The 27,796-nt window shown below is 40.2% G+C and overlaps 1 protein-coding gene across 1 annotated transcript in view; it reads left to right on the top strand.

Annotated features, from left to right (window-relative positions):
• LOC307258300 (glypican-6-like) overlaps positions 1–27,796 on the top strand; it is an 85,508-nt gene that overhangs the window by 41,774 nt on the left and 15,938 nt on the right. The window contains exons 5-6 of the mRNA XM_080037800.1: positions 12,460–12,590; positions 13,227–13,370. Coding sequence (XP_079893926.1) covers positions 12,460–12,590; positions 13,227–13,370 — 275 coding nt within the window. The remainder of the gene's footprint in view (positions 1–12,459; positions 12,591–13,226; positions 13,371–27,796) is intronic.

Below are 27,796 nucleotides of genomic sequence, written 5' to 3'. Positions count from 1 at the left end.
CAAGGAATCGTAATGTATTCAGTTTGTGGATGCCTTTGTTTGCTCACACAGATCCATCATTATTATTATTAGATATTTCTTTGATATTATTTTTATCTTGTATTTTCTAAAACAGTGAATTGTAAACCTAATTTTATTTTATGTGGGATCGTTGTGATGTAGTTAATTATTAATTGTTATAAAATGAAAATAACTAGACTTTTGGGGGGCGAACGTACATGGGCACGGTACAGATGGCCTATTGTGAGTTTGCCCTTATAAACAGACATTCACATTCACACCTACAGACAGCTAACAGGACCTAATTTACATTTTCTTTGGAGTGCGAGAGAGAATCAAGGCCAACAGACAAAAAATGTAATACTGTGTGGTGTGTGTGTGTGTGTGTGTGTGTGTGTGTGTGTGTGTGTGCGTGCGTGTGTGCATGTATACACTCGTATATAATGCTTTTTATATCAGTGTCAGTAACATTAACATTAATTAACCGGTGCGAAGTCCATTCTGTCTTCATCAAGACCCTTGTCAATTAGATTATTGTTCCTCAGTGTAGATGAAATCTCAGTGGTTTGTCTTTTGGCTCTGACATTTCATGCTCATTATAGGATGAGAGATTTTCAATTAGCTCAAGTTCTAACCACAGAAAAAGTTATCGATTTGGCTCTTGATGTTAAAATGTCAGTCAGGCTTGTTCATGTTCAGCACAGAGAGATAAGTGTAACGTGTTAAAAGGCACATAGATGGGCTAGTATGCTGATAAGAATCATTCTGTACTAATGTGCCATTTGCATTCACAACAGTAAAATGATTACTCAGAGAAGACTCTTTTTTCCTTCACTTACATGATGTAGCCAACTTAAGATGAGTTATATCCGCTGGCTGAAAGGGAATAGGAAGCTTTAGCTCGACGGCTCAGAGTGAAATTGGGAAAAACACCAGAACCAGTCTTCAAGCTAAGACATTCATCTTGATTCCTGTGGCATCCATTCAGACCAACAGCATGTGCCTGCTCCACTGACCAGAGAAGACATGATATTGGGGAGGCTCAAATTAATCCATCCAAAGCGGGCAGAAATCCTTAAAACCTAGAGGCTGTGGCCCTGATAGCAACGATTTTCTCCTCAGCACCTTCTCACTGAACGACTCCACTTACTGGAAATGACCCCCCCTCCATTAAATAAATGCCAACTTGTGACAAGACTTGAGCAAAAAAATAAAAGAAACCTTGCCATTTCACATTAACCAAGGCCTCACCCTTTATTCATCCGTAATGTGAGTGTGAGGCAGAAAAGGGACTGTTGTGGCACCGCCAGAGGCAAGCTAAAGCAGCTGCACTTCTATATAGTCCCCACAACTGTGAAATGTTTCAAACTGTCATCTGCTTCTGTGCTGAAAAAATATATATATTGCTAAAAGTTTCTTATTCATTGGATGCTTTGATATGAGGTTCCACTTTCGTTGAAATTAATTATTGGTAGTTATGGCGCGTGATTAACTAGACAAGCAAGTACTAATGGATTGGGACGTTTCATGGAAAACACAAGCTTGACTGTAGGATCCAAAACGCCAGGGTCAGTTCAATGAAGAATCAGAGATTTAAAGGAAAAAAATAAAAATAATATGTTCAACTTGCTTGAGACAAGATACATTTCAGAATTAGAGTCTTTGGCGGTTACACCCCACAGTCATGTCATCTTAAAGGGGTTAGTAAGGCCATTGGATTTTGCAGAATAATGACCCAAATGGAGTCTAGACACTGGTGGTGGTAAAATAAAGTAGAGCCGTGCTGAAGATGGATGCAATGGAGCAGGATTCCTTATGATGGTGATTATGATGATGATTATGATGGGGTGAACAATGGAGGTGAATGGGTTGGAGGAGGGTTTCAAGATCAAACTGAAATGACGACTGACAGTAAGGATGGTCTAAATTTTGATAGCGATGCAATTTCATTTAACCTTTATTTCGAACAAAAATAATAAAAATGTATGACATATAGAAATACATATAACACAAAAAACAATAATTATAAAGCGTGATAAACAATATGTATAAATTGGCTCAATGCTCAATGGTAGCCATTGACTAATTACGCAGCTTAAATTAAAAAAAAATGTTATGTCCCCTCTCAAAACACCTCACTCCAGAGAGGGTCCTCATGCAGGGTCAGCCACCGTGCAGCGCCCCTGGAGCACTTCAGGGTTAATTGCCTTGCTCAAGGACACACTGGTAGATATGTGAACACCAGCCACCACTAGTTTTAAAAATAACACCTTCTTGTCCATTGGTGGGGTTCAAACCAGGTGACCTCATAGTTACTTGTCGGACCCTCTTTGCTCTTGGCCATCCTAACACCCATCGTCAGCTGATGGAGCATAGCACGGTATACAAGGAAGATAGAGTGTGAACAGGGCAAAAGAGAGAGAAGTTGTAATAGAGGAGACTGCAATTAGTCAGTTTTTTCCTTATTGAAGATTGATTTGGAAGGGTGCTGTTCCTGGAACTAGTCATCACATTGTAAAACACTCATGCTCAGTGGTTTTGCTACACATTTGTTCCTGCTTCAGCTAAACTTATACCTTCTAAATGAATGCCAGCCTCTAGTCCGTATATTTTCCTTAATGTTGCACTGAATAAATTACATTCTGTATAAATCATACAGTAGATTAAACGGGCTCTGCTGAGTAGCCAGTCTGTAATCCAGTTGTTCCCACTGGAGGACAAATCCTCGCTGACCTCTTCCGGCTTTGCACCTAAAGACAAGACTTGCTCTTAGCATTAACTACAGACGAAGATGCTAATATCAGTCCGTATGTTTTTAAAGCAAGATCGTGTATCCATTCTCACAAAATGTTAGTTCCAACATTTCCTTTTGTGATGAATGCTACTTTGCTTATCATTATAAATGTATGAAAAAAAACATCCCATGTTTAATTTGATGTGATTAGGAGTGGGATTAGATTTTAATTAAGTGAATTAGCTGATGCGTGGAGCGACTGTTGAACAGCTGTCAGTCTGCTCGTTGCACCTGAGAACCCAACAATGAACACTGTCAGGACCCACATGCTAAATCCTCTGGGATATATAGAGCATTATTCTTTCTACATAAATCACTGGATATCCGTTTTTTAAGACGATTACTTTGACAGTGTTTACTTGTCTCTGCATTACTCATTTTGTTGTGTTCTTTTTGTTGTAGAATTTTCTGAAGCATGCTGTTTATACTTATTTTTGATGTTATTTATCAGGTTGTCTGCACAAATGTCTTATTCCTTTTTAGGTTATTTGAATATCAGTCAAAGTTCTGTTGAAGAATATCATCCACACCGCACATGTCATTTTCATTTTTTCGTGTTGACAGCTAGTTGAGTCCTATGATGGAACTTTTCCTCCTGCACTTTCACAACAATCACAGTGAGCTGTTGGCTTTAAGTCATTCTTGAGTGAACTGGTTGGCTCTGCCACGGCGTTATTTGCAATATTTACAAGCTGTTGTTGTTCTCTCTGGAGAGACATTGGAAGTGATCTGCATCGATTGTATCTGCTCATTTCTTTTTAATTAGGTGATTTGTTTCACTTGGTAACCGGAGCCAGCCACCAACTAACTGTTTATGAAAATTCATGCTGGCAACATACCCTTTCCTTTGTGAAAAATTCCTCATGAATAAAATGCTGAATGGAACAACCTTCCCTTAGACACTCTGAGAGGACTCAGACTGCATAAATAAATCAAAATATCTTCTGCGCACATGCAAGATGCACAGTTTGGGCTTTTACTAATATCACAAATATACTATGCCATAATTAAGGGAAGCTAATCCTCCTTTCACACCCACACAGTGACACCTGTATGACTAACAGTTTTGAAATCTAGACCTTTGAAGTTGTATGTGATAAACCTATTTTCTATGTAATCATTTATCTACTACCCAATTCTGAAATTGATTTTCTTTTTATTTCAATTTGATCAAGGGCCCTCCTCACTTGGCCAATATTGAGGACCATGTTGGTTGAATGATTCCAGGACTGTTTCAGTTATTAATACCAAAGACCTTGGATCAATGCAAACATAAGACTAAAATAAGTAGATATAGGAAAGCGGAATGAATTTATGAAATCTAAATCTAAATTAACTATTTCTTAAATTGAACCAGATTATTGAAGATGCACCTGTTGTTCTGCCTTGATTGAGTCTAATAAACACAACCCAAGTACTTTAACCAGCTTGTAAATCCCTCTCTTCCTGCCTTCTCTTCTGATGACTGTTAAATCTCTTTTTGTTGGCAAGATCACTGGTCTGAGGTCCAATTTTCCACTGACTGTTTTACACTCTGCCCCATTCAGCCATCCAATTTAACTGTCAGAAGTTTCTCCTATCTTTCTGCAGATCCACACCGAGATTGTTTTCCATTTCAACAATGACATAGGCTGTCAATTGTCATTTTTACAAATTAAAACACTAAGGGCAATCGACCGTAACCTTAAGTAATTCACACTAATGTCCATTTGGTTGCAAGTGTTCATATTAATAGCAATTCTCGTGTGGCAGTAGAGCGCGTGTTTAGCCTTCAGAACAAGCAAAAAACCGCCACAAGAGTTAGTGTTTTAAGGTATAGGCTAGGCTATGGCAGGTCAATTCAGTTCCCTTTTTGTGCTTTGTTCATATTCTAATTGTCTTATTTTCTAAAAGTGGAAATATTCATATTTGCCTGTTTAGGCACAATGGCCACAGTGTTTTTAGTGACTTCTGCTCATCATGCATTCATCTCCTTGGTTTGGTGTTTACATGAAAAGTCACCTCACGGTTAGAGTATCTCTTCACTTTTTATCTTTGGCTATATTCTTGATCTGTGTATCATTAAAAAGATTACATTAAAATGGCCGGTAATAATAAATTGACAGAATTGTTATGACCCTGTCCAGACGTACAATGAAAAAGTCTAACGCAACCTCTAGATCCACATAATGTAGCTCATATGCGTCCTTCTTACAGTCCCTTTGATAGATTGCCCACAGCATTTAAAAAATCCATCCTTCCTGCCTTAGGTCCCCAGCCTGCTCTCAGTTATGAACTACTCTTAACATCCTGCTCTCTACCTGACTATTTTGATGTTGCCAATGTTCAGCCACTTCTTTTAAAACCCTTGCAGGACCCAGCCCAGATAGAAAATTATAAACCAAACTCCAAGCTACACTTTTTATCCGAAATCCTTGTATAAAAAAGTAATTGCGGACAAACTCTTGATGTTGGTTGGAAAATCTCATTTCAATCTGGCTTTCGCCATGAGCATAGTAATGAGACAGCGTTACTAAGAGTCATCAACGGTAGTCTTCTTAGGCATGCAGACGGAGGTGAATATTTCATTCTATTCAACTTGATTTGACTGCTGCCTTGATACCATCAACCACTGTGGCTCAGGTGGTAGAGCGGGTCGGCCAGTTTGGCGGTTCGATCGCCGCCCTGCCACCTGTGTCATGGTTGTTGTGTCCTTTGGCAAGACACTTCACCCACCTTGCCTCGTGTGAATAGTTAGCCTGCTATCGGTGTATGAATGTGTGTGTGAATGGTAACGTATAAATGGGAACAGGTCTCCCTTGAAAAAGTCTCCGGTCTCAATGGGATTTACCTGTATAAATAAAGGTTAAAAAAAAGGTGTGGGCATTTCTGGTACAGCTTTAAACTAGTTCCATTCTTACTTGGCTGATACATATTTTAATGTTTGTATCACTAATCATGTGTCCTCCTCAAAGGATCAGTGCTCAGACCAATCTTGTTCTCATTGTAAATGATTCCTCCTCATCATTTATTTGGTTGCTTTCAAGACGGATCATATCAGTGTTATGCTGATGATACAGCTCTTTCCCTCTGCCAAACCCAGTAACCAGAATCAACTGTCCTTCTCCATGATAACTAAGCCGCAACCAAAGATTGGATTCCTCTTATTCTTCTCCACCTTACAAAATGAAAATGATTTTAATTGGACTAAACAACTCTGCCCCTGGAATTGATCAGTTTATAGGTATTTCATCAAAATAGTATGATTAGACTTACCGCTAAGAATCTTGGTATAGCCTTTGACCATTTTATGCCTTTTGACATGTTATTCGTGTACATCATGTTACTCAGATTGTCCAGTCCTGTTTTCTTCAGCTAATAGATATTCTACCGACTATCTAAAGGAAGAGTGAGACAAAGAGCACATGAGTGGGTGAGTGAGAGAGCAGGTGCATTGGAAAAGCTAAAACATATCTCTATTTTGTACTTATGTAATATAATTGCATATGGTAATACAGCTGCAGACTTGAGTCTCTGAACAGTGACAGCCACCAATTAAACTCTGACAGCAGTCTCCTATGAAGAAATAAGTGGTGGAGGAAATATTAAGATCCTTTACGTAAGCAAATGTATATATTAACATCATAAAATGGAGTGCAGGAAATCCTTACATTTGAGAAGATGGAAACATAATATATTTTTTTTTTGGGGGGGGGGCGGGGTTAATTAAAAAAGCGTTCACAGAATTTGCCATGGCATTTTCGGGTCACTCCATTATTTGTTTCAGCTCTACTGTAGGGTTACATATTTTTTGAATGAAGAAATCTTGCCATATAGTTTAGGGGTTATTTCTGTCTGAGTATAGACCCAGCCGCCTGCCACAAATATTAGAAAAGGCAACAACGGGTTAACAATGTGCTTTCACTGTGTTTTATGTACAAAGGCATCTGTAGCGACAACATTAATTTCCATTTTGTTTTGTAGTTCTAGTCTGTCCGCTCACAGTTACATGACGATGTGGTTGACTGGATCTAATTACAAATTCACTTCCCACCTGTGCAATTACCAATCTGCAGAAAGAGAGAAATTTGTGAAGAGAGGAATGACTCTCTCTGGTGTATTAACGAGCAGTGGTGCCTATCATTGCCTTTGCTCGGAGCTGCTCCATTGTCTTTACTGTTGAGCCTGTACAGATCATGTTTGAGTTTTGTGGTCCTCATGTGCTCATGTTGCTTAAGAATGCCTTCCCGGAGGAGTGACTTCTTTAACATATGTGTGGGCAAAATAGTTAAAATACTCCTGTCAGTATCCATAGACAGGGATTACAACTCCAACCCCATTAGTAACACAATCTGCTTGTGAATGGCTCATTATTGGATTGTACTGCTTAGTTTCATTTACAGAGCTGTAGAGTATCAGTGCAGCTGCTTTATTTTTGACCCAAACATGACTCTACCACCATGATGCTAGCATGTTTACCATTCTAGTTTAGCAACATCACATTCGCCAATAGCAGTAAACGCAAAGGAGAATCCAACTGATGCTGATGGAAATGTCATTGGATTTGCAGGTAGCCTATTTGGTCATAAATCAAAATACTAGGGACAACAGGAATGTTGACCTGTAGTTGTAGATGAATAATCAGGAAATCGCTCATCAGCAATAACGCCAGAGGTGCAAATGAATGTCTGTGCTAGAGTTCATGGCAATCCATCTAGTAGATGTTAAACTCGGGGTGGCGCTAGAGGAAAAGACCAGGTCTCTGAATCATGACTGTCTGTTAAAAATTAGGGCCCAATCCATGTAGCACCACTGGTGGTGATACGAGAAGAAAAGAAAAAAACAGATCACCAAAGTCACTTTGATTCATCCTCAGGGGACCATGAGATATATTTCAGTCTGGTTTTGTCAAAGTAGTCGACTGACATTACAATCCATAGAGCCACTCTTCTACGAGGAAAAAAAAAGTTATTTCAATGATAGGCTCCGTTCTATTGTCTCCTAGGCAACACCTCTCCAAGATTCCTATCAGTAACCAACATGCAGGCAGCTGCGGATGTTACTGTTGTCATATGGTACAGCAGAGCAGGATGTGTTTCATGGGCATCTGTTAATTCATTATCCATGAGTGTGTTTAAGGTGAGGCTATTTCCTACAGCAAAACGGTGGAGCTCTGTCAGGACGAGGGCTGAACCTCCACCTTCAGCTCTGGTCAAACTGGCAGTATAGTTGCTGTGCAGATCCATATCACAGACAACATCATTTTACAGTCGACATCCTGAAGGAAGACTATTGTATCTTTCTTGTTGTGCATTGTATTTATAAAGTCATGCCATGTTCTTTGTAATCCTTTTATCAGCAGAGGATACTTTTGATATAGCGTGTGTTGTCTCGTTCTGTGGCTGCCCCTAACAAGTCACTGGAGGTTCAGTTTTTGTAGAAGGAGAAATTATCATTTTGAAAAGGCTTTTAAGGTTCAGGAGGAAAATAACTATTTCCTGATGGTCTGATTGTGCTGTCTATGCTGTATTACTATTAATACTTTGAAAGTGGAAGCTTATTTTTAACATTATGTGAAAATGTGACTGCGTATGTGTACAGCTGTGTGTGTGTGCAGGTGCATTTATGTGTATGTACAAGGACTTCTATTTGATCAGGACAGTGTGACCCAGGACTCAGGAGCAACATGCGTTTTTTCTTTTCTCATTTTTTCTCCCCATTTCATATAGCGCCATTAGTTGGTTGACTGAACCACAGATGAGCTATGCTTTACAGAATCCAAATTACAGCAGGGCAATTTTTCATTCTGCAAAGCACTTCACAGGCAAAGAGCCATAGATGGGCCTGTTCATTTTCCTTATTTGTCCTTGTCTGCTGTAGGTTGCCTCTGGCTGACATAGCCTAAATTTAAGTGGACATCAATCTCGATAAAGAGGCAGAGCCCTGAGTAATATTACCTCCTCTTATTTTTCAATATTTTTTGTCTTTTTAGCTGTTAAGCAAGCCAGCACAAATAAGCATGTGTCACATCACAAACATTCACCGCCGATGTGAAACAAAGTGTTTTGGATCATGCTGCGGTTTCACGGCATGATGTCTTTTTAAGTTTTGTGTTCGGTAAGGCTCAGTCTCCAATTGTTTTGTTTTAAACCCTCACTCTCAGAACAGGACAAGATGTGTCTATTTGCACGGCTGCGTTGTGATGATAAAAAGATTTGCTGCAGCTGGCCAGTGGCCTATCTCTGCGCTGCAAAAGTGATGTAGGGAGAATTTGGCTCCGAGTGGCAGCCGTGCCACAGTAGACTGGACTTCATGCACTCCCCATAAATGAGAGTCATTAATTCTCGATGTAGGTAGAGTTTTTCCACATGCTGCGCGAGGAGCCCCTCTTCCTCTGGGACAGAGCTGTGTCCTGCCCTGACTCAACCCAATAAGTGCCACCTCTCTCTCTCTCTCTCTCTCTCTCTCTCTCTCTCTCTCTCTCTCTCTCTCTCTCTCTCTCTATCTCTCTCTCTCTCTCTCTCTCTCTTCACTTCAATTCAAAAAAGCTTTATTAGCATGACTATTGTTGTAAACAAACATTGTTGCCAAAGCGTTACAGAATTACAAATATTACAACAAAATGGAACGTCAGAGCAATGTGTAAATATAACAAAATAGCATAACAAACAGATGTAAATACTAATATCTAATATATAAACAAAATGAAACTGTGAGGCCTGATGTAGAATATCACCTCTCTCTCGCTCTCTCTTTATGTCTCTCCCTCGTCTCTGTCAGCTCTCCCTCGGTTATGTGTGGAGACAAAGTTCCCAGCTCCCTGTGTTTGTCGAGCCCATCTGATAAGTTGCTGATAAGTCTGTCATCATTGTTAGGAAAAGCTCTGATGCTAGAGGCACTCCTCTTTTCTCTCATTTAGAAATATGAATAGTTCTTGTCTTCCTTGACCTACATTTAGTATTTGCACTAGACAGGTTTTTAAGTTTGCCATTGAATTAGGAATTATAGTTGGTTTTGTTATAAAGTAAGCAGTCATACCTTAGGCAATTGAATATATTTACATCACACTCAGATTAAATGGACAGCTGTGAACGGCAATGGCAAATCCAAAATATTTTCAAGAAATACAAGACGGAGAGGAAGCACTCTGCCTTAATTGCAGTTTAGTGTCAAGAGATAAATTATAAAAACATCATCATCATTACTGCTTACAGACAAACAGTACTGTAGCTAATCTTGGTTTTGTTTGAATGATTTCTCTGCAGGTGCAGGTGTCATCTACACTTAGACTGTATGTGTATGCAGTGGTGTGATTTGAGGTGCTACTTTAGAAAACCACGTGGCACTGACGGTCTGTATATAAAAATCTCAGCAAGCGTCACAGGCCATTTGTAATCCACAGTGTAAACAAACAGAAGAGTTCTATAAGGGCTTAGACCTTGATACAATTGGATAGGATAGGACATGGTGCCAGAGCTGAGCTAATGTTTTAAAGCTCTTTTCCTCTGCCATTAGTGATCTAAGGTCCCAGAATAATGAATAGCTGGACAGGGCTGCTATCAAAGAACTGCAGTGTAATTTGGATTTTTCTTTTTTAAAGTACAGATTTATCCTATTTCTTTGATAGATATTTGTTTGGCTACATTTAACACAGTATTTTCCCCCCTTTATGTTTGTGATACACTGATTATTTTGGTCTGTTCTCTGGAATATTAGCAGTGCCTGTGCAGTTTGGAAATAAATTATACCATTCTCTTGTGATGGGTGGGGTGATGGGAGCAGAAAACCAATACAAATAAATAAGAAATTATTTAAAAAAACAAAACAACCACATTGCTTCTGTCTTTTTGGTGCAGATGGAATAAACTGCTATGCAGTCATGAGCATGTAAAAGTGTACAAATTGTTCTCTACTGTAGTCTCCAAATGACAGGATGACCTTATTTAGTAAGGAGGTAATTGAAGAGTCATGTTGGTGAGGTCTTGTCCTGGGAGGTCCACTGATGGCGAAACCTCTGTGGACAGGCTGCCTATAACTACTGTCTCCAGATATGGGACTTGCTCAGTTATGAGTTAGTGGTTTGGTGATGTCCACCTCCCTCTGGCACACCATTAAATGCAGCACTGCCATTACAGAGACTGTGGCACATTAGTATTTAAACCTTGTGGGGTTGAGAGCACTTTAGCACTATTTCATGGTAATATCAATTAACTAACATATTCTCCAAAGGGCAACAGCAATTACCTAACTAGTGTGAGCCACATTTGAAATCTGCAAGTTGTAAATGTTCAACATTTTGAATGCAGCATTTTTTTTTAAACGCTCCGATGTGTTAATTGGATGTAATGGAAACAAATGCACTCCATGGATATGATAATGGTAAGTGTCTCGTGTTCAAAAAGGCCTTGTAGCTTGTGCCCACACAGAGTTATTAGCCTTATAGTATTCACTGCCCACAGTGTATATTAAGAAATGCTTGGCTTTCAGAAGTTTTATTAAATCAATGACTCATCAGCGCTTTTTGTTTGCATGCGGCATACCAAAGTGTTGTTGACTTGATTGAGTGGATCTACATAAAAATGTAATTTACCCCGAGACGCCTTCATGCATCATCAGTGTGTGTTGGTGGACTGTGATAAAAATGCGAATGTAATTCACAATAGTTTGTAGTAATCGCAAGATAAGACACAATAGTTTGTTGTTCAAAACTATGACCTTTGGCTATACCTTGCATAGGAAGCATAGACTTTTTTAAATTTGTTAAAGGAGAAGTAAGTTATATTTTATACATGTTAAATCTCTATATTCATACAGCATAAATCACTTAAACAGCATGCACAGTTCATATATGTTATGAGTCATTCAGCTTTGCAGTAATTGCCAGTTAAAATTTTAAGTATCCCGCTTGTTTTATCCAATAAGGAGACAGAGTGCTATAAAGCGTCTGGTTTCTGTGCCAGTGAACGATGACTCGCTGCTCTCCATCGCTCTACTATCTGACAAAGACGGCTGTGATTTCATGTGGTTTTGACGTATAGGGACGAGGGAGGGGACAGCTTCCTGCAGTCACTGAAAGGAAGTTTGCTAAAAGGACCATTTCACTTACTTATCCTTAAATGTTCTTTACCTAAATTTCAGAATATGGTAAAATAATAAAATTAATGTGTTTTGATAGATAGCATTTTAGCCCCTAACAAAATCCAAATAAATAGATGTGATATGGAATTGAACATGCATTTCTCTGGTTGCCAGTGGAATCAAGTTTGAATACAGAAAACCCACAATTATGTCAAACAAGAAACTGTGCTTACAGAAAATACAAGAAAATACAGATACACAGCAAACACACAACTGAACTGTCAAAATGATAGGAATGCATCCACTGACCTAAGTGGAATAAGTTTTACTTGTTTCTTATGATTGTGTTTTCACCATATTTTCAGTGAACCTCTAAACTTGTTAGAATTTTGTATTATTTTATAAAAATTATGTGAAGCAGTTTCCAAAGTGGACTAAAATCAGTGCATGGAGTGTTTTTGAAAACTTCTGCGTCCAAGATATTTTTGTTTGTGTGAGCGCTTGATTACTTAGGTACCGGCGAGAAAATTATTTTTGGACTAAATGTCTGCACTTCTGCTCTCCTCCCTCCAACCCCCCATCCTTTTTTTGTACCACTGTTATGACAGATGCCATGCTGCTGGTGGCACAGAGGCTGGAGGGACCTTTCAACATCGAATCTGTCATGGAGCCTATTGATGTCAAGATTTCCGAGGCCATCATGAATATGCAAGATAACAGTGCCCAGGTCTCCTACAGGGTATGTCAATTAGGTTTGTTCCCCAGAGGACAAAAATAAAACCCAAGGCTCGAAACTGAAGAGATAATACAGAAAGAGGGGACCTTACGTTAAGTCCTCTCGGGCTGTGTCTAAGGTGTGCAGTATAGAACACGTTCTAATTATTTCCAAGTTTAGGTATATGAATTATATGCTTCAATTTGGTCGGATAATCTTAGTACAACTAACAGTCGTTAATATGCTTCCTGTGTTTTACTGCATTCTTCTTTGCCCACAAAATTGTAGTCAGGACATAAAAAAAATGTAGGTGGTTGTGAAGAATTTTTCTCTGCCTACACAGTTTAAGATGCCAGTTCTCATTCAAAGCTAAATTGCTCTTTTGGCTTTTCCATGCAACAGATGCAGTTTTGTTTATGGTTTAAGTATAGGTGGTATTTTCCCCAAATCCTGTAAAAACGAAACCTCTATCATCTTAAATAGCACTGGTCACAGCTCCTAGTTGAGTCACCTATCAATGTGGTTACCTCAACTTGACGAAGAGTGCTGGTAATGTGGGGTGGGGACCCTCAACAACAACAGTGTGTTCTCCCTTATTTTATGCACCCAAAAGTCCTTTAACTCTCTGACAATCGGGTGCCCATGTTCTTCTAATTGCAGGTTTTTCAAGGCTGTGGCCAGCCAAAACCCGCAGGAATGACTAGGTCTACCCGTGGTGTTTCGGATGTCTTCAACGCTCGCTTCAAGCCTTACAGCCCGGAGGAGCGGCCTACCACTGCAGCTGGCACAAGCCTGGACAGACTGGTAAGGAGACAAGAGCCAATACGCTTCTGTTCAGGCGAGACATTGGTGGTGCAGTGTAAACATCATTTGTCTTTCTGACTTGACACTGTTGATTAAAGCTGGTGATTTGCCACCGTAAGCCCCCGGAGCCGGAAATTAATTCTTTGTACTTGTCCTCCATTCGGGCCCCCTCTATCGATTTGTGTTTGTTAACGAATCAACAGCTTCTACCCCAAGAGGGCAGCGGAAGGTGTGGTGTGCACCGTGTTCAGTGCCCTTCTCAATCCCTGTGCAAACAGACAAGGGAAAGGGATGAAAGAATGGATGGATAGATTTGCGCGCGGCTGACCATATCAATTGTTTGCCGTTAAGCACACCTTTATTTTCGAACAGATTAGTTGCTATGTTTGCTTGATTGGATCTTGATACATGGATTTCCATCTCAAACAACCTTGAAAGCTCAAACGCCGCATCGGGGTAAAGGTTACCAGGGAGCTGACAGCCCAATTCAGCTGAGAGACAGTTCTCATCACGGATTACAGCCACACTGCCCTTCCTTCCTCTCCTCCTAGCCCTTTTTTAGAGTGAATCTTTTCTAATTGTTTCTTGGTTATATGACACCAAAAGGGAACCGAAAAAAGCACCAAATATATTAAATCAGTTGAGTGGAAAGTGGCCCCGCCCACAGTGTTTAAAACATGCTGAGTTTAATTGTGTATGCCCTTTGTGTAAGGTTAACAATAGGTTATTTAGTTAATGGATTCATAATTTGAAAAGCAGCAATTTTGCAATCTGGCTCTTCGAATCCCACAACAATCAATGGCTTATTTGTTTTATTCAATACTAATTATGCACAATCTAATTATTTCTTCACACCATTGATGTCTCTTGTATAGCAAATGCCTTTTCTAGCTTTGTATGTCCATCAACAATTTCTCCCACCTACACTGAATTCATTAATACTTTCTGTTTCCCTGCCTTTATGCTGCAAACCAGAGGATTGTTTGGAATGTGATGCAACACAGTGTAAGGTTCAAATATTTTATACTCGTTTTACATTTGTTCTTTCCCATGCGACTATTGTCTACAACTGTTTAATGCATTTTGACCAGAAGCAAAACATTGTGTTTTAATATTGTGTGGTTGTGTGGATGCATATGATTCTGTTCCAAACGAGAGAGATTGCCAGTAAACAAGCATTGTGACCTGTTTATCTCCGTGGTATGCATCACTTGGTGTGCTAAGCGTCAGTCATAGTGCCATTTTCATCTCACATGGGAGTCGGTGTCACCTGCTGTCATTGAATTTGCAATGAGGGAGCAGTTTGTCTTTAGTGATTCTAATGCAGGAGCACTGCTGAACTCGATAACAGCCTATGTGCTGTATTATGGCATTAACATATCAGCTGTTAAACACATCATATTTACGACTTTCTCAAAGCACAGGGATTGTTGAACACAAGGAATGGTTTCCTCAGCTGGGAAGGATTCCTCTCTGGTGATCCAACATAAACCACTATATCCATTCTAGACACATCCCAGGCCTAGACCTTCATCACAATAACTAATGGAGTCAACTCCTTGAGGAGGCCGACCAATCGGAAGGTGACCTGCTACGTCAGAACTGGCAGAGGGAGAGTGAAGTGGGGCTCCACACTGCTCATGAATAACTGGGCAATTAGTCTGCATGGAGAATCTCACAAGATAGAGGGTCAAACATAGGGGGCTTATTTTTCGCATACTATACCTAAACCAGTGTACCTGAGCAGAAATATACATTATCAGCATCTGTATGCTGAAGAAATCCTGCAGGATAATAGTGGCCACATGCAACCAGGATACTGCTGAAATCTATTGATTTTGACAACAAGTATTCTCCAGAATTACTGACTTCACCTTTAAGTTGTTACCGAAAAGAACATTTTCAGTCATTTTTCAGACAACTAGATGCATATTCACTCTGCTTTCTGTCATGTTTTTGGTCCCCATATTCCTATGGGACATAAAGTGTGTGGATCCTTAGCTGATAAATGCTCTTCTATGTTCACCAGCTACTCAATTACTTTGTCAGCCTACTCTTTAGTGCTGAGCAGATAGTGCCCAATGGTTTATTAGCACTTTCTCCCTTTAAACAGCTGCCTGCTGTGTGTGCAAAAACCAAAGTGATCCTAAATGGTATAACATTGCAGGCCTAAAACCAAGTGCAACCATGTTTTATTTCTCTGTGGGATCATCAGACTAAGTATCACATACACAGTCAGTAATCATGTGATCCATTTCATATATACTGTATATAGTATAAATGTATAGTCACTGCAGTCAATCGAAATATACTGTATATTGCATATGTGGCTTACGTAGAGCAGTTTTCTGATGATACAAAATGACACGGTCAAAGTAGTAGCTTTTTTTGTCTGCCTAAAATACTCTCAACTAAAGACGGAGAAGGTTATATTCAGTAAAAAAAAAAACATTTTTAACAAGTAATTTTTTGGAAATGGAGGACTACTTTAACGATGACTGTGGTTTGTTAAGCCAACATTAAATCATGTTGGTTGAGGTCATACGTTTTAGATACCACACACATTGGTTGTTAATGTGCTTTATAAATAGCAAGCAAAGGCGTGGCTAGAATATATGTGAAAAAATATCCTGGAAAAATCCCAAGAGTGGCCTAGTTATAGCCTTACATTCACAGTATACTTTTCTAACTTGGGAAAAGTTTGGTATATTTCTAATGAGGTCCTGCAGTTGACATCACAGCCTTGAACGGCCACCATGCTTGGCAGGCAGAAAATCCGCTATTCTCGGTTCATGCTTTCAGCATGAAGATGCATCACCATCCCAGAGGTGGCTAGTTCATGAGACATGAGAGTTCCTTTTCCCCCCGACATGTGAAATAAAACTGAACAAATTTAATAAGCACTATGCAGTTCTAAAATAATGGCTTTCAAAGGAAAACAGCATTTGGATTTATTTCCAGAAGGTGTCAATGATTCACGAAAAACTTAGCCTATAGGTAGGCGGCAGTGGGTGGAATTTTTAAAAGGAATTTATTAGCCAAGTGTATTTATGAACCTGGTTTTCGCTTCTTCTCTTCAATATGGCAATGTTGTAATAATGCAGTAGGTTATTGGTAATAATAATGAAAAAATGGGCAGAAACGTACATTACCACTTCATATAGAAGCTACAAGAAATCAAGGCCTTGTCATCGTGTCATTTATGAAATGAAAGTTAAATTAATCTAAGGCAACTGTAGTCGTAAATGATGTGATTAACTGTTGATCTCACACTTGTACTAGTACCTGGGAGAGGAGCAGTCATTAACACATTATTCTGGCAATAGGATTAGAACATGTGGGCTACACACACATTTGCAGTCCCAGAATAAACATTAGAACAGCAATACAACATATTCTAACAATACAATCCATGAAATTACAAAGATTTAAATTAAGAGTGACCAAAACTGGTTTATTAAAAATGGCGTAGGCATGTTTTATAAGTTACATCTGAGCAAATCCAAACATTTGTATTAAAAAAAAATTATTTACATCGGCCTTTAAAAACCTTCGCTCAATCGTAGTATTGAATAAATAATTTGTGTTAGTCTGCAACTGTTGGTTGGAACGTTTGGTCACTATTCTTGATTCTTGTTCAAATCCTCCATGAACCAAATACAGAAGTTCAAATGCAGGTTTTTGAGCAACAGCAGCTCCGTGGAAGCCTGGTATGCCTGGGAAATATCAAAGAAATTTGGTCAAGAATAGTAACTTTTTACCTGAAGCTCTCTGTCTGCGCATGACTTAATTAAAACAGATGCCTGTTATTGAGTTTCTCTTGCCGCTATGCTGTGTGCACTAGGAACAGGCTTAAAGGTATTAGTTTTACAGGTTTTAAAGTTTTAAAGGTCTAGCAGCTGCCTCCTGCCTTCATTAGTGTGCCAACATTTGTGTGTTTATCTTGCAGCAGGGACCTGATTGGGATCCCTGTGAGAGTGCATCTTTGTTGTCCCACACACACTCCTCATTTACATTCGGCAACAGGATAATTACCCGTGACAGTGACACTGCTGCTCAGCCTTGTGGAAGTCAACAATAGTTTAAAGTGTCCTTTGATGAGAACATCTTCTCTGGATTTTGCCGCTAAGTTTTTTTCGGTCAAAAAGAAAATGTTCTAGGGATGAGCAAGTAGTGCCCGCGTTCTTTCATTCTGTTGCCAGTAGAGAAGCCTGGAGGAGTGGGTCCACCTCCAGCTCAATGAGCCATGACTGTTTAATTGCCTGACATTCTGTCAGAGCACACACCCTCAGAGCTCTGAGAGAAATGGAGATTTGAAAGTCCAAAGAGGGGATAAAGGCACAACACACTGTCAGGCTCGGAGGCGCATTAGAGATAAGAGTCGGAGCCTTTTAATTTGACATTTGTAACAAGTTTGGTGCAGTTTAGTTTTGTGTAGTTTTATTGGTCCTTTTTTGTCTCCCCTTTTGTAGTACACAGTTCCCACTTTATCTATATGGTGATAAAAAAAACAATAAGAATACCACAGAAACAAGAGTATACTGTAGAAAGAGCCTATGTACTTTATAACCATAAATATTATTGGACCCTCTTTCAACATTGCCCCTCAGAAGAAATGTCTGATAACTCAATCAGATGTATCAAATATTATTTTATTTAGATGATTAAAACATCACCAACAACTGAAGTTATTCATGAACACTCTCTACCCTGGTAAATAATGAATGGAGACCCACGTCAGCAATGGCCAGCTCCAACATCCTTTATACATTCAGAAAGCTTTGTCAGTTAATTTATGTGCATCTTTGAGGCTAGTTGAGTTTTTTGAATCAGTTTTTCACTATACAAATACTTGGAATTTAAAAAAGGCCAAGATCGATTTAGACAGGTTTTCACCATGTTCGATGTGCTTTTTGTGACTGCCACAAAATGAGAACGCTCAAAACAGGAGAAAATGCTATTGAAGTTCTTGATTTTCATTTAGCATTATGTAGTCCACTTTTTTGAGCAAAAATATTTCCAAATAATTTGTTTTCGTACTAGAAGCTTGATGATCATGACTAAACATCATAACAGAAAAGCCACAATCACAAACAAATTGTAGCTCCCTTTTCATTGGAGCAGATACAATTTACGTTTGCCCATTGTCCTTTCTCTATCTCTCTGCCTGCCTCACTCTGTGTAACAGTTCTTTTTACAGTTGGATAACATACAAAAAAAATGTCGAAAACAGTGGCTATATACAGTGCTGCTTGAATACTTGCATTTTGGACAATTAATTAATTGTGATCAATACCAGTATTTTTACTATGAAATAACAGATGTGTGTTTATCAATTCAACATTTTTCTTTTCAATTGTTAAAACAGATAAAACAAATGATTTGCCAACTTTTGTAAGTGCAAAGGTTTGTAAAACCTGAGCTGCATTGCTTCAATCAAGCAGGTAAACACAATCATGTGGACCAAATTGAGTGATGAAATGGACCAATGTAATCTTTACGGAAGAAATGGGGGGGCACTAGCTAAAACAGAGATCAAACCAGGTCAGTTTAGGCCCACCAAAGTGAAACCATACAGGTCAGACATGCCAAAAGGGAAATACAATCTCAGAGGATCTCAGGAATAGAGTTTTGATGTTGCACATTTGTCTGGGGACAGCTATCAATTAATTTAAAAAAAAGTTTGAGCTCCATCGGTAGCCTGGCTCCGCCCGCCTACCTACTTCCGCCCAAATTTCATTTTCCCTTCAGTAGTCAGTCTGGTGGTGGGGCGTATTAGTGAGATTTTTCCGAACAGATTTCTGAGCATCCAATCAGCGAACAGAGGAAGTGGCTGAGAACGATGAGGGTCGAAGTCGCGCTCCAGTTTCAGTTGAATGCTGCGTTCCCTTACGCTCGGAACTCGGAAATTTCCGACTTGTTAAGGTGCGAACACACTAGGCATTTTACACGCGTAAGATTTACGTGCGTAACGCAGCTAAAATGTTGCTTGATCATTTTGTGTCAAAAATGGTTATACGCGCGTAACGTGCCTAGTCTCCCTCCCGATATTGTATTTCCCTTATCAACCATGGCTGATCAGACCCGACACAACAGCGTGCATGTCTGCACAAAAACAACAACAACACGGCCAACAACTGTGCCAAAAGACAAACTGAACAGCACAAATGGCCTAGCATTAAAACAGCATTGCATATTCACGGCAGCTACATAACAAACACAGTTACAGCAGCATCGGTGCACGGCGGCACAACATAAAGGCAAGTAGCCAAAATTACCCTACCTGGCTGTGACAAGGGACCGTGGCTGGCGTAGATCAACACCGGTGCTTCGCTCTACTTGTCGTGAAAGTCCCGCGGACAGTCGTCATGTTTGGGTTCATAATATGAGGCGCTAGCCGCCCGCACACAACAGGGTGAGTTAACTAATGCTATACGGCGCTAACTTTGTTTATCGGCTAAAGCACAGCCGCACATTGAATTAACCAGGAACTCCATTCTCCTGGTTTACTTTCCCCACGTGTTCTAACCCCGAGCGGCTTCATACAGCACCGGCCGCCCGCAATACATTTTTCTCCTCAGTGTCTCTCATCATCAGCCTCTGTGTACAGTACACTGTTCTCCGACCCTGCCAATGTATGTGACGTCGCGGGTCAAGCTCAACGCTGATTGGCCAACGCGGCTAATCGTCTCGCGTAGGAGCAACAAAAGTTAAATTTTTTGAACTCCTCGCGTAGCTATACGCGCGTAATATATACGCACGTAATATATACGCGCGTAAACATGTTGCTTTAGCGCGAGTGAAAATGTTGCTTTAGCGCGAGTGACGCATTTACGCGCCATGTACGCGCGTAAACCAATGGTTCCCTATGGAAAAGGGGCGGATTTCATACGCGTCTGTACGTGTGTAAAGTGCCTAGTGTGTTCGCACCTTTAGTTCCGAGTTCCGACCTGTCTGTGTTCCAGTGCATCTGCTCGGGAAAGTATGGACGCCTACAACCTTTCTCATCCAAATAACTAAACGTTAGGCTCTAGCAAGTTACCGTTGCCAGGTACCGGTAGATCCATAGACTACAATATGTAGTGAAGTCGGAAATTTCCGAGTTCCCTGAACGCACCGTCAACAGCCGGCTCACGACCAAACGTTAAGCGATTGGTTGGATAATCCAGAGTGGCACTGCGCAGATCCAATAGTTTTAAACTTCAACAGACACCCGCCTCCAAGTGAGTGAACGTTTGCCAATTACAGCACTTCCAGACCTTCTGTACAAATGAAATGAAGTACGATGGTCTGGTAGCGCCAGGCTACTCCATCGGTCCACCGTTAGGCAAATCATCTACAAATGGAGAGCTTTAAGAGTGACTGAACATCTGCCTAGAAGTGGACTTCCTTCAAAAATATCCATAAGCACCACAAGAAAAGGGATTTTTCCAGTAAAGGCCAACCCAAACATTACATCTGGAGATTTGCAAACCATTCTTCTTTTGGTGGTAGACAGAGTTGCGTGTTTGCCCAAACATGGCGGTTTTGGTTATGACCAAACAGTTCAATGTTGGACTAATCTGTCCAGAGAATAGACTTCCAGAAAACTTTAGGTATCTCCATGTCCATGTTTTCTTCTTATTGTGGAACCATGCACATCTGTCCCAGATGCTGCAAGAGAGGTCTTCAAATCACAAGATGTAATGTTTGGATTGGCTTTTAACTGAAAAATCACTTTTCTTTTGGCGCTTGTGGATATTTTTGAAGGAAATCCACTTCTAGGCAGATGTGAAGTCACTCTTCAAGCTTTCCATTTGTAAATGATTTGCCTCATGGTGGACCGATGGAACTCAAACTTTTTTTAATTATTTGATAGCTGTCCACAGACAAATGTGCAGCATCACAAATCTATTCCTTAGATCCTCTGATATTTTCTTTCCCTTTTGGCATGTCTGACCTATATGGGTTCACTTTAGTGCCGCCCAATTTCTTCTCTAAAGATCTCTCATTACATTGGTCCATTTCATCACTCAATTTGGCCCACCTGATTGTGTTTAAGCAATACAGCTCTGGGTTCACAAACTTTTGCACTTACGAAAGTTGGCAAATCACTTTTTTTTATCTGTTTGAACAATTGATTTCCGGAAAAGAAAAATGTTAAATTGATAAACACATGTCTGCTATTTCATATAAACAAATACTGGTATTGATAAAAATTAATTAATAATGGTTAAAATAAATACAATTCCAAAAGGCATACTTTCGAGCATACTTTCGATCAGCACTGTAGCTGGCATTCAGGCATACACCCAAGGTTAGTCTATAACTTGCCATAGCAATTCCACACTCCTGCTGCAAAACAGAAACACAATACTTTGATTACAAGCCATTGAAGAAAATAGTTAGCATGGAAACAGTGAGACACTTTTGATGTGTCCTCTGTTGAACTCCTCAGTTGGACCTATTGGACATACATCATTCTGCACAGTATAGGTCAAATATCCAAGTGACAAAACCATTTTTGAAACAAGGGGACTTACACAATCAGTTTGTTGTGTGTTATATCCTCTAAATATTATTGTCTATCTGCTGTATGCCTAATCATATATGCGGGACATTTCTGTAGTGGGATAGATATTAAAGTCCAACTGTCATCCTCTTGGCTTCTCTTCTCGGTAAGAGAAGATGGCAGCATGGTGGATCAATGCTTCAAATTGCTGCCTCACAGCAAGAAAGTTTTGCACTTGAATCTCCCCCCCCCCCCATGCTATTTTTGTATTTATTTTTTATCTCGGGATCTCTAGTCTCTTATAACCATCCAAAGCAGGTCAATATACTGCTGCTCTGTGTGACTGTCTGTCAATGTGTGTTAGCATATAGTGAGAGAGACCAACAGTGATCTATCCGGGGGTTTCACCTGCTTTTAGCCAATACATTGGTCTTCAGCCTTCCGTGACACTGATTAAGGGTAAGTAAGTGTGCGAATGGGTAAAAGGTGCAAAAAGGTGGATTTCTCAATAAGGTGGCTGAATTGCCCTTAACAGTCTATCAAGCTGCATACTGAATGTTTTTTTAACCTATGGTGGAGACGCTGAGATCCCATTTATTTTCTGCTCACTCTCATGCCATGAATAAATTATTCATTCATACAGCTAGTACATACTAGATAACTTCTAATAGTATAACATTAAGTCAAACTGAATATTCATGCTCACAATCTTCACCTTTTTTTCTCTCATCCGTTGCCATGCTCAGAAGGAAACACTGAGTAAAACATCCGCGTGTGGTTTGTGAATACTGTCGTCAGGGGGGCAAAAAAAACACAACCGCTCCTTTCCAAATATCTTGACCCTGGCATTATATTTCTGTCATCCAGGAACATGTCAAACCACTGAAACATTCTTGTTTTGGATACAGCTTAATGGACGCAAAGTGGGCCTATCCACAGTCTTTATTCTCTGAGGTTGTTGTATCCACCGACTCTTGCCCAAGCCGTGCAATTATGTAGATTCCGCAGATTCTAACATAACTTGTGTTTTCTTTTCTTTTTAAGACCACACAAAAATAAATAGTCCAGAAGTGCATATGTGGCATGATAGTTCAAGGCATTGTTTGACCGTATAAATGTAACAATTCCTGCGGTGAGGGGTGGCACTAGAGCATAAATATTTGGCTGCTTTAAAAAGTTATGATGTTTGCTGTGACTATGTGTGTAACCCAAACACTTAAGATGATTTATTACCCTGGGGGGCGCCTTTAGCTCAGTTGGTAAGGCGTCCCCCTCCCGGGCCGGGCCCAGCAGCAGACCCGGGTTCGATTCCCACCCGCGGGGTCACTCCCCTCTCTGCCCCATTTCACCTCTGTCTCTCTGCACTATCAATAAAGCATAAAAATGCCCAAAAATTATCTTAAAAAAAAAAGATGATTTATTACCCTGTGTACCAGATGTGGAAAACAAATATAAATATAAACGTTTAATATATATATATATATACTGTATATATATATAATACACACTAGTCACTCTACTTTACCACCGGACGGGTCTTTGATATACAGCATTTTAAACAAATAGCTTACCAACGTGGCTCTGATCCCTTTCTCATCCTCTTATGTCTGAGCATGATACCCTGGTCTGGTTACAAACTTCAAAATCTGTGGCCTTGCACCACATGTAGATATTCTACATTTCACAACAGGCAGACACCTAAAGGCACCAGCAAATGTGCATCAGCGTTGTTTGTTCCTGCACAGCAGGGACCTCAGTACTATCAATAGTACTGTATGTTCTCTTTATTCAAGTGTTCACATTGGTGTTAGGTTTACTGCTCACCGCCTGTCAGGGATAAACGGGTGGGAGCTTGGGTGGAGCTGATGTGGGATAGGGTTGAATGCCAATAATTTAAATACTAGGATTTCCCAGGATTCCTTGCTAAAAATCTGCTCCTGTTTTCCAGGAAAAATGCCTGCGGAAACCCAGGATTTTTTTGCATTTTTATGGAACTTTGTGAATTATTGAAATGTCCTGGCTGGCACAATGACAAAACCACTTAGAATCTAGTGGTAGTTAATGTGCTTTTATGTTTTAGTATAGTGGCTTCCTGAGTTTCATCAGAGCTCCTGGGACATTTATCCTTGTAGCTTCAGTATGTATTTTTTTTCACCTCAAAGATAAGTCTACTCTCGCTCCTCTACCACCACAAAAACAAATTAATAATGAAGGCAAATGTAATGTAAACGTGAAAGATAAATCTAATTTGACACGAAATCCCTGGGAAAGAGCAATGTATTCCTGGAAAGTAATAACTTTAACAGTGCAGGGAGTACACTACATTAGACTTAGTGTAACTACCCATGATGAAATAAGCTTGTTGTGGGGAAAAAAGACTCAAGGACTCCAGTCTGGCCAATTTTTGGGTGAATATGTATGCCTTGACCTGACGGGAGCTGCATCTCAACTCTGCATTCACTTGTCATAAAATTGCAAAAGTCAACAGATCTTAAACTGTTATGGACAGATTGGATTTTTGGGCAGAGGCGTTTGGACTATATTCTCTGAATTTGAATCATATCAAGAGACAGTAGCAACGTAAAGTAGACCTTTAGGTCCACACTCAGAGGAATAACCTGCATTATTTATAGCTGCTAATGAATGCACTGAATACAGATTATTGTTTGGTCTGTGTGCATGTCAGTAAAATAACCCTTACTATACTGTTTAAATAAGTCCAACATCTGCAATGTACTTGGTTTACTTAAAATTATACCAGACCCAGAAAACGGACGTAGTATAAAATGGAAATACCTGCAGGTATTTTTTTATGCTACGTCCATTTTCTGTTGAATCCTCTTCTTAAGCAAGTCACCTATAACTTCCCTAGTGAAGCTAGTGGCCAAATGATCAGACTGTCCATATACTATACAGCTTCCAGTTGTCAACATATGTTAGTGTTAAGTGTGGTGCAGGGCATCCTTTGAATGGTGCATACAACATCACTTAATCTAAATAAAGTTTGTGTGGGGGTGTAAGCATGCAGATGAGTCTCTCCTCCTGCCCACTACAAGGTGTTTTGTTGTACAGTCAAGGCCTCTGGGATCTGTACTGAATAAAAAATCACAGTAACCACAGATCACTATATCCACTAAAGCAGATGAATTCAGGGGGCTGTGTATGTACTGTAGATATGTAGGCTTATCGTCCACAGTCCAGACTTGTCATTCAACAGGGCAACACCAATAATGTTGTCAAGGAAAAATGTAGTGAACTTCTACAAAATATTATATATTACAATTAGTTATAGAAGTTATTAAAATTCACCAGTAATCACAATAAAGAAAAAAGTCACCAGATTGATTTATTATCTAAGAAAAAACCCAGGCCTAGGGATATCCATGGTTAACTGGTTAACCGTTAAGAAGATCTTTAACCGGTTAATACTATGATTAAACGGTTAAAAAAATAAATCATCTTCATTTCTCTGAAATCCAGACTCTTATTTTGATATCGCTAAACCGGATGTAAGAATGCCAACTGTCGGTAAAGAGTGAAAATAGTCGTGTAGGCTACTCTCAACTTTATAATAGGTCCATGGTACGCTCCCAGAAAGATAGCCAGTCACAACTTATGGTCACAACACTCCCCTGCCATGTGTTTGTATAATTTAATTAACAGCGTGGGCTCCCGCTATCTTAACATAGCGCTAGCATTAGCCTTCTTGAGGTGGATGCTGTCCTGCATCTATCACCATCTCAGTGAGTGTGAGAGAGTGACAGACAGGCAGTGAGTGCCCCTGCACAGACACAGAGAGGTCTGCCATACTTGTGTGCGAGGATCAATAGCGAAAATCCGTCATAAACAAAAGCGTAAAGTACCGTTATTCAGTACTGATAACGTCGGAGCTTATCAATACTACGGTCTTTCAAAATGTTGCCCCGTGCTCAGCACTACAAAGCACCGGGTTTCGGTAGGCTACTCATAACTAAAGCCTGTGTGTGTGTGTGTGTGTGTGTGTGTGTGTGTGTGTGTGTGTGTGTGTGTGTGTGTGTGTGTGTGTGTGTGTGTGTGTGTGTGTGTGTGTGTGTGTGTGTGTGTGTGTGTGTGTGTGTGTGTGTGTGTGTGTGTGTGTGTGTGTGTGTGTGTGTGTGTGTGTCCCTTTTCAGTCACTTATTTCACTTTCTACTCCTACATTCGCATACTAGACCTCTTCTCACAACAGACAAGGTGCCGTGTGAATGTCAAAATGTAGGCATTTAAATTGGCTACTGGCCCCTGAATTGTTTTTAAATTGATATGCAGGTCCCTGGAACAAAAAAAGGTCGGGAGCCCTGCTATAATGTTTCATGTATTTCACTATAAATAGGCTACATTAAATCTTAACGGTTAACCCGGTTAATAACCGTTAATTCTTGTGGTTAACCGGTTAAAGAAAAAATTCTAAATGGCCAGGCCTATTTCATGCATGCACATGTGCCTATGAAGAGTGAAACCCATTTCTTGTTACAGTTTGATACTGGACCCAAGAGCAGACAGAGGCAGAGTAGGATTGATGAACAAAGGTTTATTGAAAAACGGTGGGAAAGCTGGTGGTGAATGAATGAGGAAGCCGGGGTGTGGTGAGGCAGGTAGGCAGGCGGGAGGTAGTGGTCCGGAATACTGCAGGCAGAGGAAACACAAGTTAGGAAGAGGAACAAAAACAACAAGAGGCTAGAGAGCTAGGTAGCAAGAAATACTGGAGCCAGGCACGTATAGTTACCACAGTAAAGAGTAGTACGATCTGGCAATCGCTGCAGGGGAAACAGGAGTAGATGTAGGTGTGTTGATTGAAGATGCAGACCAGGTGTGGAACGGAGACAGACAGGGGGAGTGGCAGAAGGAGGAGGAGGAACACACACAGCAGCCAGCTGTGATCACCACATTTCTGATATCAACACATTAGATCTTGCACCATTTCCAAAGATGGCTAAGTCCTGGTTAAAATTTAACTTAAAAAAGGAGAGCTAAGGGCTGTATCAACAGTGAATTATGGGCCGTATTTATCAAAGCTGTGAAAAGTACATGTAAAAAACGCCTTGTCTGCAAATACCTACAGAATTTTTTTTCTTTAAAGCCACTACGAGTAAGTCGGCACGTTGGCGACACCTTTGAACAAAAGCGGTAGTATTTTTACGACGCCAGCTGTCGTGAAGCTGTTTTCTAGCTCGTGCAGGGCCTCAAGATTCAAATAATCAGGAAGCAATGTAGTGCGTGTCCGTGTGTTGAAAGTGTGAGGGCACCGGACTCTTTTCGGCTCGGTGAGAGTGGTTAGTGACACAGCATCAACTACACCTGATTGCAATGAGTTGATCCATTGTCACCTCTCACGGAGCTGAACGAGTATGTGTCCCCACACAAAGCGAATGAACGAGAGACGGCAGTTAGTTATGGATCACGATGAGGTAATGTGTTTATGTTGTTGTAAATAATGACTATTTCAGATGAATAATGGTCATCTGATGATGCTGGTGAGGCAAAGTAAACTTTGTTTTAGTAGGCTACCGCTCATTCATTTAGGAGTAAACACTGCAGTCTAGGTTCGCTCCGTGAAATTGTGTATACGTTGCTTGGCAACGCCCTCCCGCCCGCCTATCACTCTCCCTTTTACCTTTTCTTCATTGCATTTTCTTTTTTTTCTTTGATGGTTCAGCCCCGTTATCAGTCATTATGACGACAAATAGCCTAACTGTCTGAAACAAGGCTCTCGCTCCCCTTCTAGGGTGACCAGATCGCATTTCCATTACTTTTCACACGTCCCGCAAATTGAGACGTTGTCCCGCATTGTTATTAAAAGTGAGCCCCCCTTTTTAAATGCGTGTTTTATAATCTGGCATTTATCCGATAGCTGTGAGGAGACAGCAGTCTCCATTTGTCTGTGTGTGGTTGTCTGTGTGTGTGTATCGGGCTGCTG

The sequence above is a fragment of the Ammodytes marinus genome, assembly GCF_949987685.1.
Source record: "Ammodytes marinus genome assembly, chromosome: 12".
Classification (NCBI taxonomy): Eukaryota; Metazoa; Chordata; class Actinopteri; order Uranoscopiformes; family Ammodytidae; genus Ammodytes; species Ammodytes marinus.
Note: the sequence above shows the minus strand (reverse complement) of the source record. Positions and strands in the feature narration are given on the sequence as shown.